The sequence below is a fragment of the Rhopilema esculentum genome, chromosome 7 (genome assembly GCF_057945365.1).
Source record: "Rhopilema esculentum isolate cy_ngs chromosome 7, ASM5794536v1, whole genome shotgun sequence".
NCBI classification, from domain to species: Eukaryota; Metazoa; Cnidaria; class Scyphozoa; order Rhizostomeae; family Rhizostomatidae; genus Rhopilema; species Rhopilema esculentum.
Window position 1 is genome coordinate 13,186,391 of NC_142821.1, and position 13,904 is coordinate 13,200,294.

A 13,904-nucleotide genomic window follows, 5' to 3' on the forward strand; every position below is an offset into this window, starting at 1 on the left:
AAACATATATGGGCACACACAACCACCCCCCATCGGAGTTTGAGGCTGTGACCAGGTGGTAGTGACTACTCCTTATCTCCTTTTTTCTCATTCTTCTATTTTGGATTTTATACTTTTATTCACATATTGGTTTTTTAGTTTTTACCTTCTATACCTATAAAAACATGCTTTTTATCTTATGTTTTTATTTATTCTTAATCTAAATTTTACATTGTAAATAGGACTTAGACTGTGAAGCGCAACCGAGTATTGTCGTTAAGCGGTGGCGTTCGGAGCTCCCGTACACGGCTCTTGTTTAAAAGCAAGTATCATTATAGCCTGGTTACTTTGTAATCGTATATTACAATAAAATTGACTATTGAAACAAAGGGTTTTTTAGACATGATTCGTTCGCATTGGCTTTAGATTGTTGCAATATTTGTTGTTTGTTCTTTCTGTGGTCAAGATTTCAAAACGTTAGGCCACCTTTCTTGGAGATGTAAACGGAAGCTTGACGTCAACCACCAAAATGGTCCCAACGGATCTATCAACATACCCTCTTCTTTCTGTGGAAACAAATGAGGACATTGTTACGCAAGACAATCGGATCAAATGTTGTTGTGGAAAAATTTGTAAAGGAACGAAAGGTTTAATGATGCATCAAAGAAGGTGTCGCGTCATTAGCAGAATAGGAAACCCTGATACCTCTAAAGACCTAGTTTGTGAGGTTCAAAGAAACGAAGAAGCCACTAACAGCATTGGGTTTATAGATGACGTCAATTTGGATGAATTTCTTGAAATTAAACCTGGTGTTCGACTCCCAAATTCGAAAAACGAATGGTCCATTGCAAACCAATATTTCAAATCTGCTTTGTCAAATCTCCATTTGGAGCCGTGCACCACCAACGAAGCAATAACTCAATGAATCACTCAATTTACAACTATTTTAAAGAAACTTGTGGTACCATCAACAATATTTCCAACGATCTGGTCGCGAAATATCAAGATCGAAAAGCCAAGAAACTTAAAAAGGACTTAAAATTGCTGAAGATGAACAATGCTACTCTTTTAGAAATTAAATACGTCTCTTGTCTACTGCCTCACAAAATCAACGTCTGTTCTATGATTTCTAACACTATTCATATTGCTGATCATGATAAGTTCATCTCAAAAAATTTCTTGGGTTACATTAAATGCATCTTCAAGAACAGTTCATCCATTCTCCCAACATTTCCTAATGATATATGCACTCAGTACTTTCTAAAAGCTCTTTCCTCTCTCACCTAAGCAATGTTTTTCAATACCATCTTGGATACCCACTTTTCAAGAGCCTGATCACCCTTTTTCGTCAGAGCCTCCTTCATGTCAGCAAATTACAACAATAATTCGCCGAATGAAGTCTTCTGCTTCTCCTTGCCCCTTGAATAAGATCTCTATCATTGTCTTCAAATATTGTCCTTACCTACGTAGTAAACTTACTGAAATTTTCCGTGTTATATGGCTTTCTGGATATATTCCAACTGAATGGAAAAAGGCATGCACTATCTTAATCCACAAAAAGGATAGCGCCAAAGATCCATCTAATTTCAGGCCCATAACACTTGAGTCAGTACCATTAAAAATATTTACTTCTTGCTTGCGTGACTTCATGTTTGATTTTCTTAAAATAAATGGCTATCTTGAACATAAAATTCAAAAAGGCTTCATGTCTAACATCTCTGGCACTCTTGAACATACTTCAAAGAAGGCTCGTATTATCAACAAAGCACGTACAAAACAGCGTTCGCTGGTTGTCACTCTTCTTGATTTCAAAAATGCCTTTGGCGAAGTACATCATAATTTGATACCCGTTATACTGTCTTGTCATCATATCCCTGACAACATACAGCTTCTTATCTCTAGCCCTCACACCGATTTCAGAACCTCTATCATTACAAGCCACTATAATACTCCTGCTATTCCAGTCCGTCGTGGTGTGCTTCAAGGTGACTGCCTCAGTCCCCTACTATTCAATCTATGTTTCAATGCTTTTATACAGTACATAAAAGCTGAAAAATACAAACAGTTAGGTTTTTCCCTACATGATCAGAACGACCGTATGTTTCAACCAGTCCATTGGTTTTAATTTGCAGACGATGCTGCCATTATCACCAGCAATGAGAAAGAAAACCAACTTCTACTGAATTGTTTCACTCGCTTGTGCCAATGGGCATTGAGCATGATCATACGTGTCAATAAATGCATCACTTTTGGAATAAAGAAATTTTCCACACATTCTCACCAGTATCAACCCAAACTTTTCATAAACCATAAATCTATCCCATCTGTCTCGAATGGAAACACTTTCAAGCACCTCGGTCGACATTTTGACTTTGAAATGACAAACCAAGAACATAAATCTGACATTTTATCATCACTGTCCAACATGGCTAAACAAATCGATTCCCAGCCCCTTCATGCAAAAAATAAGCTGCGTCTTTATCACAACTTTGTTCTTTCTAAAATCTCCTGGAACCTTACTGTAGCAGATCTTTCAAAGACGTGGGTTGTCGAGAATCTTGACAACCTTGTATCCAAATACATCCGCCAGTGGCTCGACCTCCCAATAAGTGCTACCTTGAGTAGCATTATTCTTTCTAAAAACCAGTTTGGACTCAGCCTAACTTTAATATCCACCAAATTCCTACAGTGTCAAACAGTTTTACGCAACCCATTCAAATCTTCACCAAACAATAACATTCGCTCTTTATGAGTAGCACAAATATACAGTATGATATATATAGGAACACCTGCGTCTGCAAAACATCCTACCTCCCAAGGATCTTTATTATCACATCTCTTTAACCAGAATCTTCCACAAATAAACAAACTTTGGTCCAAGGTGCAAAGTAGCATGCCTCAGAATATTTTCAATTTCACCATAAGGTACCTGAACAATACCCTTGCCACACAGAAAAACCTGAAAAAATTGAACTTGAGCGAGACCTCTGACTGTTCTTTCTGTTTTCTTCCAGAAACCCTCCTTCGCGTTGTTGCTGGCTGCAAAACATATCTGGAACAAGGCTGATACACCTGGCGACATAACTCTATCCTAATTTTTCTAGCTACTTCATTAGAAGCTGTCAATGAATCTACCATCTACGCTTATATACGTGGCTTTCTTTCACCATCAATCGTAACTTGCTGATTTGTATTCATTATATCAATCGTGTTATGTTGTGTTATCATTTATAAATATATCGAATTGGTTAATATTTTGATCACAAATGATCAACCTGGGGAGTATGTTGTGAAGTAGTCATAGTAACGGTTACGGCTCTTGCGTAATTAGTGAGTTCGAGTTAGAGTCGAGTCAGTGTTAGATAAAGGGTTTGTGAGTATGGTCGTTACAGCGGACATTTATAATCATGCTATGCTTGTAAATATACGTTGTAAATAGTTTTATATGAAATTGAGTTGGATTTATAAGAATTTTCCTCAATCGTGTTCAACTGCAACCTACCATTACAACAAAGGCAAAAGAAACAGGAAAATCATTTTTCCTGTTCTCTTGAAAAGAAAAGACAAAGCAACTGTTTCATGAAGTCTTTTAAAGATAAATACAATAATTCAGTAACTGATTCTATTGAGATAACTAAAGTTGTCAACGAATTTTTAAAACCATTTATACAGAAGGGCTTGTTAATGAAGCACTGTAAAATGTTCTTATAGAAAAGCAACTAAACGAAGATCGAACAGAGAAAGGCATTTCTGTGACAAACTTCAACGGGTGATTTTTTCACCTCATACTGTCGGTGCTACAAGAGAGAAACAAATTGTGGAGCAAATGTGGGTAGCTAATGATGAGGTCAAATCAGAGATCGAAAATTCAGACGGCGATTAACAAAGAGAGAAACAAGAGTCCAATGTAAGTGAATCGACTATACACCAATTCAGAATCCGGGAACCTTTGGTGCGGTTGGAGATCTGGGGAGAGTTGTTGGGTGAAACTTTTCTCAGTGCGTCGAAGCTTCATACAGACGCCACTACATGCTTGGAAAGAAATTCGTCCAATTTGCAATTTATTTGTAAGGTTTCCTTGTCATTTACACTTATTTGCGTAGTTTGTTATATTGGGAACAGCTTTTTTTAAAGCTCTTGCAAGTACCTTGCCCTGGCAAGCTACGCCGACCATATTGCTGAAGATGGTGAATGGAAATTGTGCCGTTGGAAACACCGATCCCCTTCCTTAAAGGGCAAAGTTCTAATAGTTAATACAATCGCTTTTTCTCGTCTTGTGTTTGTAGGAACCATTTACCATCTCCCTCCCATCATAGAAAAGCAGGTAAACAGAGCTATTTCTCAATTTATCTGGGCTGGCAAAAACGATCTAGCGAGCAGAAAGACAATGTTCCAACCCAATGATAAAGGTGGTCAAAGTGTGGTCGACATAAACCTGAAGACTAACGTTCTTCACCTCAAGTTTCTCCAGTCAATTATCGATATCAGTTATGACTCCCCCTGGGTATATTTTTCCCGCTACAATATCGGTTTCCAACTTTTCAAGTACTTTCCAAATGCAAAATTTCTCCGCTGGAATTTACTTCTTCATGCCTTAATCCCATATCCGCATTACACTTGCCTTCTCACTCGCAATTTGTTTAAAAGTGTTGTTGTATCGTTAGGTGATGCGGGCACACGTGTAAAACTATTTATGGCAGCATACTTGCCTTGGTCTACTCTGGCATATTGCCGGCCCTGGCATGGAATGCTGCCCTCGCGAAGCCACAACAGTGGCAAATCCCATGGGAGCACGTTCGCTCCTGCCTCTGCCAAGGCCCTGAAAACGATGTCTTATGGAAAATTTATCATAGGCTGCTGAAAACAGGAAGTTACTTAAAAAGTTAGGGACTGAATATCCCCGAAAATTGTGACCAATGTCATTAATCATGTCTTCATAGACTGCCCAATTGCAGTTGCAGCCTTTGCGTCCCTGCAGCCGATTTTTGAACAGCTGCTCAGTACATTTTCTGTGCTCCCCTCCCTCGTCATATTCTTTGAATATTCTGTGTCATAAAGGGTAAGCGATATACAATATTTTAAAACAACTTTTACTGTCAGTCATTTAATTGGAGAATCAAGTGCTGATTGCAAATAGTTGAAAGGTGAATTATATTGTGCTGATAGCTAGGATTTAACATTGACAGCTGTGGATTTGGTTTTTTATTTGGGATGAGAGGAACCCTTTTTAAAACATGGAAACGAGGCTTACTTCTAATAGAATTTCAAATGAGCCTTATGAGCAAGACATGATTTGTAGTGATAAATATTACATCAAATAAGCCGCACGTGACATTTGGAAAGGTCAATCTATTGTGACACACGTCATAAATTATAGTTTTGAAATAAGAATGTATGGGCGGAGTGAACAGCTTTAAATTGTGATATGAGGCGTCAGTTCTGGTAATAAAGAAATTTTAAAAAATATTGGAGGAAGAATGGCATTTTCAAGGAGGATTACGGATAAAAAAAGAGCGTACATTTATTTTATGAGAACAAAAACGAACTTATCACTAACAGAAATTAGCAGACTATGCAATGTATCGCCGTCATTCGTCCTGAGAATATGCAGAGAGGGAATTAACGCAAATAGTGAGGTGGAAAGCAAAGCTGGTAAAGTAAAAGCAAGAAGATGATGTCTACCGAATGAGATAGAGCGCGGTTCATAAGAATATTTTGGCGTATGAGAGAAGAAAACCGCAACATAACATGAGGTGGTCATGAGGCATTTTATTAGTAGCAGTGCACAAGAGTGAGTTGATAGAGTGAAGAACATCTGGAAGGACCTCTTGCCAGTGTTCTTTGGCCATGTTTCTAGACTTGAAACAACTAACGTATTCCCTCACAAGACAGGTAAATCAAAGCGGCGATTGAATATGAAATATTCAATGTTAGAAAGACAAGAGATCTTAAATAACCATATGTTGATTGATATGACAATTAATCTTGCCCAGAATATATTAGTGAGGGATTTCACAACAATTAGCGGATTTGAGGACACAGTAGTAGGAACTGTTTCAAATTTCTCCAAACACGATGGAGACTGTCCATATATACAAGTGCTCCATACTGGTAGTCTGCACTGGGTATGCATATCGAATATCTCCAAAAAAGGTAAAAGCCGATGAAGTCAACTTGTATGTCAGCTTAAACACTAGAGGTACAGTTACTGCTCCATGTCCAAGACCATATTGCAGGTTTTCTTCACCTACCTTCTGCTCCTGACATTCATGTTGACATTCAACCAGTGCAGCAGCAAACAAATGGAACCAACTGAGGTGTTTTCGTGATGGCTTATGCCGTAGACCTGGCCAATCTTCATGAACGCGAAATGCGAAAACATCTCCATGACTGTCTGCATGCAGAACGTCTTGCGCCTTTTCCTCGCAAAGAAGGAAATCATTGTAACATGCAACAAGAAATTAAGAGAAAGAACATTGGCCTTTTCTGCATTGCCATAGTCATGAAATGCAGCCTTTGTCAAGAATCATTCCACAAAGGTTGCATGGATATTCCAGATATTGTTGTCGAAGAACGGAGCTCTTAGATTTGCAACAGTTGTAACAGGACAAATAATGATTAATACCTAAATCCATACAACATTATTTAGTTGATTCAGCGCTTGTAGCATATTTGATAGCGTCTTCTCTTTTTTATATTTTACTTATGTTGAAGATTCCCCATAGTATATATGAAATCATGCAAACTATTCACTTACTCATAAGAGACTGAAAAAAACTTAATTCGACAGCCCTACCAAACACTTACTCCTTTGTCTAGGCTGAACGCACTCCTCCTTCCCCACCAAAATCGCTCTAAATTTCAAAAAGGAGATGGCCTCCCCCAACTATCTTCAAGACACCGAACATGGCCAAGTATAAAGGTCAAACGCTTTAGGCTGATATATGAGATATATCATATAAAACCACTGCCCACGTGATTTTTAACATGTGATATCAACTAATTAGTTTTATATAGTTAATATTCATACATTACTTAAGAAAATGTACAAACAAATGATGACACATTTGCAACCTAATTGCTTGTTTTTTTCTTCAATTTCAAAATCTCTAATATTTGTATTTGTATTTGTATTTGTTGCTACCTAGCATCCGAAGGTAGTTTTTAGGACACTGAGAAGCTATGCTTAACGAGCAGTGTCCTGGTCCTTCCTCTCGATGTAAATTAGTAGAAACCAAGCTTCACATTACTTCAGGGTCATCTGGAGTTATTAAATGTACATTTTATTAGTTCAACGTTTTTAGAAACAATATTATTGTAGCCCAAGCAGTGAAGCGAGCACATTTTTTGACACCTTTATTCGGCTATTTATTCGTCCCTTTTATTCATCGCTGAGATAATTATGCTGTCAAACGAAAGTTTATTAGCTAATATTTGTTTTATTATAATGTTGCTTTAGCCTGATGCTATTAACACAAAATCACAAGATGATAAACAGTATGATACTGTTTTTTTGTAATATATAGATGATAAGGTTGGGATTAAATGGAACAGGGTTTTTAACCACAGGTCATCCTTAAAAAAACTTTAAAAAATCGAAAATCGTTTATACTGAAAGTAGTAAATTTATTAAGGAATCAAAAAACCAAAAAAAGTTTACCTGAAATGACGTCTATTGAGAAGAAGACAGGTTTTCAAAAGTAGTTAAATGGCCCCCACGATTTTATTCCCCGGAATTTGCCTTTTTTAAATAGATTGGAAAGTCTCCTACTCGGCAAACTGGCACTGGACAACCCCCTTAGAAACTTTTCTAGTGCCGCCTAACATGGAGCAAAACATTTTTGCTCTATTTTGCGCCACCTATGGCTGCTAGTAGGGATTTTCTGCTGTGTGGTTGACAATGTCCACCATTGATAAAAAGTTAATTCTGGCACCAAAGCGACCAGGACAATTAATAATAAGTGATGGAAGCAATCAGAATCAAGTGATCACTGAAACTCATGAATAATTAATGAGCACCAAATAGGTTATGACATTTAGCCTCTACCTGTCTTCTCTCCTTGTGTAATTTGTTGTTGTGTAAAGTTCTTCTTGTTTCGTTAAGTGCTGCAGGCACATCTGTAAAAAGCATCTACCACAGCATTATCCTCTCTGTCTTCTCCGGCTCTCACATGGAATGCTGCATCGCGAATCCACAACAGTGGCAAATCCCATGGGAGAACGTTCTCCCCTCCTCTCCCATGGCCCTGAAAATGACGTCCTCTGGAAAATATATCATAGGGTCCTGAAAAGAGCAAATTACTTAAAGAGTTGAGGTCTTAAAATCCCCCAGAATTGTGACCAATGTCAACAAACCGAAGACATTAACCATGTTTTCATAGACTGCCCAATTGCAATTGCAGTCTTCGCCTTTTCAAACAGTTGCTTGGCACCTTCTCCGTGGTCCCATTCCTCAAAATCTAGCTGTTAAACTTCCCTCTCTCTGACTGTATAATAAAAAAAATTTTTCGCACATCTACCTCTTCACCTGTAGCCTTGTACTTTCCTATAAACGATTAGCATTAGATTGTCAGTAGATCGTAAATTTTGATTTGTCAGTTAATTGTATCATTGTCAATAAACAAACCCCTTTTTGCTAGTTGTTGGTAATTATTTTGCTTTTAACTGATGTTAAATATGTTTTCATACAAAATTATCAAGTATAACAATAATAAACTGGACACACAAACAATTTTCACTGAATTTGAAAATGTCTATTTCTTGAACAACAGCACTTCTGACAAAGATATCAAGGGGCATAAATGAATCAAATAGATATTGCTACCATCATCCAAATAGGTCTATTTCAAGGCCTATTCAATTTTTGATACCTTGTTGTATAGTTGGTAGCAAAAGTAAGTGTGCCCAAATTGAATTCTACAGGCTGCATGTTTTTGTATTCAACAGGATGCCTTTTGCAGCCACTTCATTCTATAAAACAAGAATTACTGATCATGGAGTAATCAATAGGCCATCAAGGAATGCAGTATTTGTTCCCAATTCGGATAACAGTGATGACAAAGATCTTTGTGATGAGGACAAACAAATGGAGTTTGAAGATGAAGTTGATGTTTATGATGAAAATGTTGATGTTTTTCAAAATGTTTTTCACAGACGATCTCTTTTCTCATATAGTTGAGCAAACAAATCTGTACTCTGTGCAAACATCAAATAAAATGTTAATACAAATAGCAGTGAAATGGAGCAATTTATTGGCATCCTTCTGATGATGGGTATTGTGAAATATCCACAATATCACATGTATTGGTCTCCTGAGACAAGGATTCCTGCAATAGCTGATTGCATGAGCATAAATCGGTTTCAAAAATTGAAGCGTTATTTTCATTTAAATGACAACAGCAAAATGCCACCTCATGCTGATCCAAGTTATGACAAGTTGTTTAGAGTCAGATGAATGCTTGACTCTATTGTAGCAAATTGTAGAAACATAGCGCAAGAAGAATGCCACTCAATTGATGAGCAGATTATACCAAAAAAGGCTAGATCATAAATTCGACAGTATTTGCCTAAAAAGCCAGACAAGTGGGGGTTCAAAGTATGGGCAAGGTGTGGTGTTAGTGGTATAATTTACGATTTTGATGTGTATGTTGGTAGAAAGGATGATACAAATGATTCTCGCCAGTATGGTAAAGTTGGTGCTGTGGTGATAAAACTGGTAGAGTTTTGCTAAAATATGTTGGGCACAAAGTTTATTTTGATAATTTATTTACAAGCATAAAGCTTGTTAGATTTTTAAAAGGAGAAGGAATCTGGTATTTTGGAACCATTAGAGCTAATCGGTTGGAAGGAGCCAGCCCCAAAATGATGATAAAAAAGCAACTAGCTGCTTTGGGTCGTGGAGCAAAGGATTATGTTGTAGTTGCTAACTCTAATCTTGTAATTGTTAGATGGCTGGATAATGGCTTAGTTCAGCTTACTTCATCATTTGTTGGAATAGAAGATGGAGATCTTGTGAAGAGATGGTATTCAAAAGAAAAAAAGAAAGTTGATGTGTCATGTGCCTTCATTGTCCAGCACTACAATAAGCACATGGGTAGTGTTGACCTGTGTGATATGTTGTTGTCACTCTATCGCATTTGCCTTGGTACACGAAAATGGTGCATGCACATCGTCTACTATTGCTTGGGCATATCAGTTGTAAATGGATGGTTGCTTTATAGACGGCATTCAGAGCAGAAGCACATTGACAACAACAATGTTTTATCTCTGCTTAAATTTCAAAGCCATTATCCAGTTCTGATAAGATCTGGAAAGGCTCCTGCACAAACCAAACGTGGTTGTCCATTATTATCCTCCCCTGTGGTAGAAAGGCCACAGAAACACCATTCAGCTGCTGCAGCTGTTCCTTGCAATGATATAAAAAGGACCAAGTTGGACACTTCCCAATCTTTATTGAGAAGCAACAGCACTGCAGATTCTGCCCAAAAGTATTCACAAAAACCCAATGCAGTAAATGCCACATAAACCTGTGTTTGATAAATGATAGAAACTGCTTCTATGAATTTCATAACTATTTTACCTGTATTCAATATGAAAGGTTACAATTATTTGTTTGCAATGACATGGCATTTGAAATACTATTATTTTATCAAAGAATAATTTGATTTCTCATTGTTTCTTCCATTTTCTACCTTCATTGAATAAAACAAATTAAGTCAATTTTACGCCCTTACTTCATAATGTTGTTCTGGAACAACACAAAAAATTTCCTGGAATAATAATCTTTGTAAAAATTTTTATCGGAGAATTATATTAAACAGGTCAAAATACCCATAAAATTTTATATTTCAAATTTTTTCAACACATCTATTTAATTCATATTTTGATCATGCTTTCTAGAAACTATTTCAGGCAAAATGAAATTAAAAAATACCTTACAAAATTTTTCTTGCAATTTGAGGCAAAATTGATTGTCTTCTTCAATTGTCAAGAGTAGCTTGTCACTTTCTTTCTCCCCTTTTGTCCAAATGAAAAAGTGCCAATAGCTTCGTCCAGTTACAAGAAGCTGGTGCCGCACTTGAAAATAGTATTGGTGGTTCTTTATATGAGCATTTAATCTCTAGTACTCCTTTTCCATGACACTTGCATTCAATCAGTCCATCTGGTGATGCAGCAAGATAAGGAGATTCTGGTATCCGAAACAACCATTGTGGAATGGCTTTTAGTTGCCAAGCTTATTTAGTCTCTTTTTGCTTCTTTCTCCATTCTTTTGCCATACCTTGTGTCAGCTACAAAATTGACTCGGAATACTGCATAACTGAGTTTAACAGACTTTTTGGATAATCCACTGATTTGCTAACTTGAAATGCCTGTTTTGAAATTGGTGCAGTGATTCTTCCTGCTTTTTGTAGTTGCCAAGTTCTAGAGGCTCTCTGCTTTTCTGTAATTTTACAAAGATCTCAGTATTGTGATACACAGTTACTATTATTATACCTTTCGTATGATTTTTTGCAATGCTCCTGTAATTCATCATTGGTAAGGTTGATAGCTTGTGGAACAAATAAACTTGTCAATGGTTCAGAAATACAGTTTGACTCATCTTAATCACCAGTGTCTGTTTCACTATTGTTCCTGTCATCATCTGAAGACGAATGAAGAATACTTCTAAATATTGCTGCATTTGGGGCCAACTTTCTCAGTTCTTTTAATTTATTTGTGGCAGATGTCACACCAGAAAACTGACGGATCTTAAGAACAGTATGGCTTCTCCAGTTGCTTACTGCCTTTAGTCTCATTGGGACACAACTATCTTTCTTGGGGTGTCGAAAGTCAATGTTTTTTAGAGGAGCTGGCTCAGCATACCTCCTTGATTTCTTCCATGCAAATAGCCAGGGCTGCCGGACGCAGGTTTGAACATGGGGGGGGGGGCAAAACGAAAAAAAGAGCACGAATATATTTTTCAGAAACATTAGTAAGTGCCAAAAATGATACAGATTTCATGGTAATTTAGAAATTTATAAAAATAATGACACATTCTGGACATAGTGAGAACTATCTTCGCTGAAAGCAGACATGGCTATTTACTCCATTTAGGGACAATGCACTCTTGATCATGATTATTTGTATAGCTTCCCATCTCATGGCCTTCAAGTATTTTCGAGAGTGTAAATCTTCTTCCATCTATGATTTATACCTTTATTACAATAAGCTGTACTTGTTTTCCTTATAATATTCATTGTAGGTGAATTTGGCCCCGGGTAAGAAGCAGGCTGATCTTTACGCAATCGGCTAAAGGTGCGGCAGGGCCTAAAATAAGCGTGGATCTGACTCACTTTGTGGAGTTGCAAATTGAGATTAACGGTTATAATAAGAACTTAATCAAATAGGTTTATTCCATAAGTTTATTTTTAATAGTTTCATCTATTGGTGTTGACTTATCTTAACTTGGCAACTACAGTCTAAATATGTCATGTCAGTCCACTCTTCTTATCCGTAGTTGTATAAAAGATGAAATAACTTTATTGTTAGTAGCATTATTGGTGTGTTCACCATTAAATGTTTTGATAATTTTCATGAAAATGAGTTTGATATATCTTCTTTGAAATTTATCTGATATTTTCTCAACCTGCCGATCTTTGTCGCGTGGTTTTATTCAGGAAAACAGTTTTGAAATTTTAAAAACATCAATGTTTATAAGATAAAGCTGAAATTTCTGAGCCATTTCCAAAGGTAAAAAAGGATGATAGGGTTTTTCGGAAACTTAGATTTATTCAGTATTATTTGCATATAAAGATAGATTTCTGAGCCGTTTCCGTAGGTAAGAAACTAGAATTTCTTGGAAACGTAAATTTATTCTGTAAAAATGGCATAGGAGATGTTAGATTTCTTATCGTTTCCGTTGTAAGAAATACCAACGTTTCTGATGTGGCACTTGGTGGAAACGGAAATGTACCTTTCTGCTGATTTATGATGTCGGAAACTGCTTCAGAAATCCTGAGTTTCTTACAAATTTTTTTTGGTGAGATTGGTAGAAACTGTTCGTTTCTGAGTAATTTCTTTAATTAAAACTATAAGGAAACGTCGGCTTTTCTTGCAGTGCTCATTTTTTATAAGTAAATTGCTATAAGAAAAAAGCAATGTGAGACAACAAAAAAGAATTAAGAAACTTCAAAACTCGAAGCTTTAGTACATGCGGAGAAAATTCAATTGCGCTTTATGATATTCTCGCGTTGTTTTGAAGAAAGATGGACTCGGTATACATCTTCAACTTCAAGAAAACATCTCAAGTTATTCTCCTTTACGACTTTCTTAATAAAAATACTGAGACTAAAGACCGAGACCGAGATTATGTTTTCCTGCTCGTAAGGTATTTTGGGGTTTATGTAGATTCAAGCAGATTTCAGAGAAAGTTGCAAAACAATTAAACTAAGGTGTTTCAAATTGGAGAAGCAAATTGGAAAGATTCCTCTCTCAGAAGAGATCCCAGAAGAGAAGAAAAGATCCCAGATTCTCGAGGCTGAAGCAGTTGAACGATAATAAGCCTCTCGGTGGCAGCTGTGAGGAACATTCAATTGGGAATGTTACATAACAGGGACTATAGTCCTCCCCTACTTTTTTCCAATAATAGGTTAGAAAATGTTTTTGAAAGCTTTCACTCACGAACCTATTAGCAGCAGTTCGTCTTGAGTGCGAACCTGTTTTTGTTCTTTTTCATGATGCTTTAACTTGTTTGATCAAAGATAAATGTTTATTCCATCTAATTCGGTTTTGTATTTTTATAGTAATCGAAATCTTCTCTGAATCGTTTTGTTTAAGAATGAGGACAGAAAAAAGCAAATGTTTTCCAGTGTTTCAAAGGGTGTGGTCGTAAAAAATCTAGGGCAGGCTCCCTAGCTCGGCTCCAGCCATTCCCCCTATAGGCTGGT

At 36.8% G+C, this 13,904-nt stretch overlaps 1 protein-coding gene across 1 annotated transcript; it reads right to left on the reverse strand.

The window, feature by feature from the left end:
- Positions 1 to 411: 411 nt before the first annotated feature.
- Positions 412 to 8,138, reverse strand: LOC148960024 (uncharacterized). Its single transcript, XM_089109181.1, has 3 exons — positions 8,027 to 8,138; positions 6,231 to 6,401; positions 412 to 545 (listed from the first exon to the last, which is right to left on the reverse strand). Exons 1-3 carry the CDS (start codon positions 8,108 to 8,110, stop codon positions 441 to 443), a joined length of 360 nt encoding a protein of 119 aa, XP_088965307.1. The 5' UTR covers positions 8,111 to 8,138; the 3' UTR covers positions 412 to 440.
- Between the last annotated feature and the right edge of the window lie 5,766 nt (positions 8,139 to 13,904).

Excerpts from the sequence above, each read along its gene's own strand:
- LOC148960024 (XM_089109181.1), bottom strand. The coding sequence starts at position 8,110 with ATGCTTTTTACAGATGTGCCTGCAGCACTTAACGAAACAAGAAGAACT. Across the intron at positions 6,402-8,026 it reads TACACAAGGAGAGAAGACAG|GAAAAGGCGCAAGACGTTCT; the intron begins GTAGAGGCTAAA and ends CTTCTTTGCGAG. Across the intron at positions 546-6,230 it reads ATGAATGTCAGGAGCAGAAG|AAAGAAGAGGGTATGTTGAT; the intron begins GTAGGTGAAGAA and ends TTGTTTCCACAG.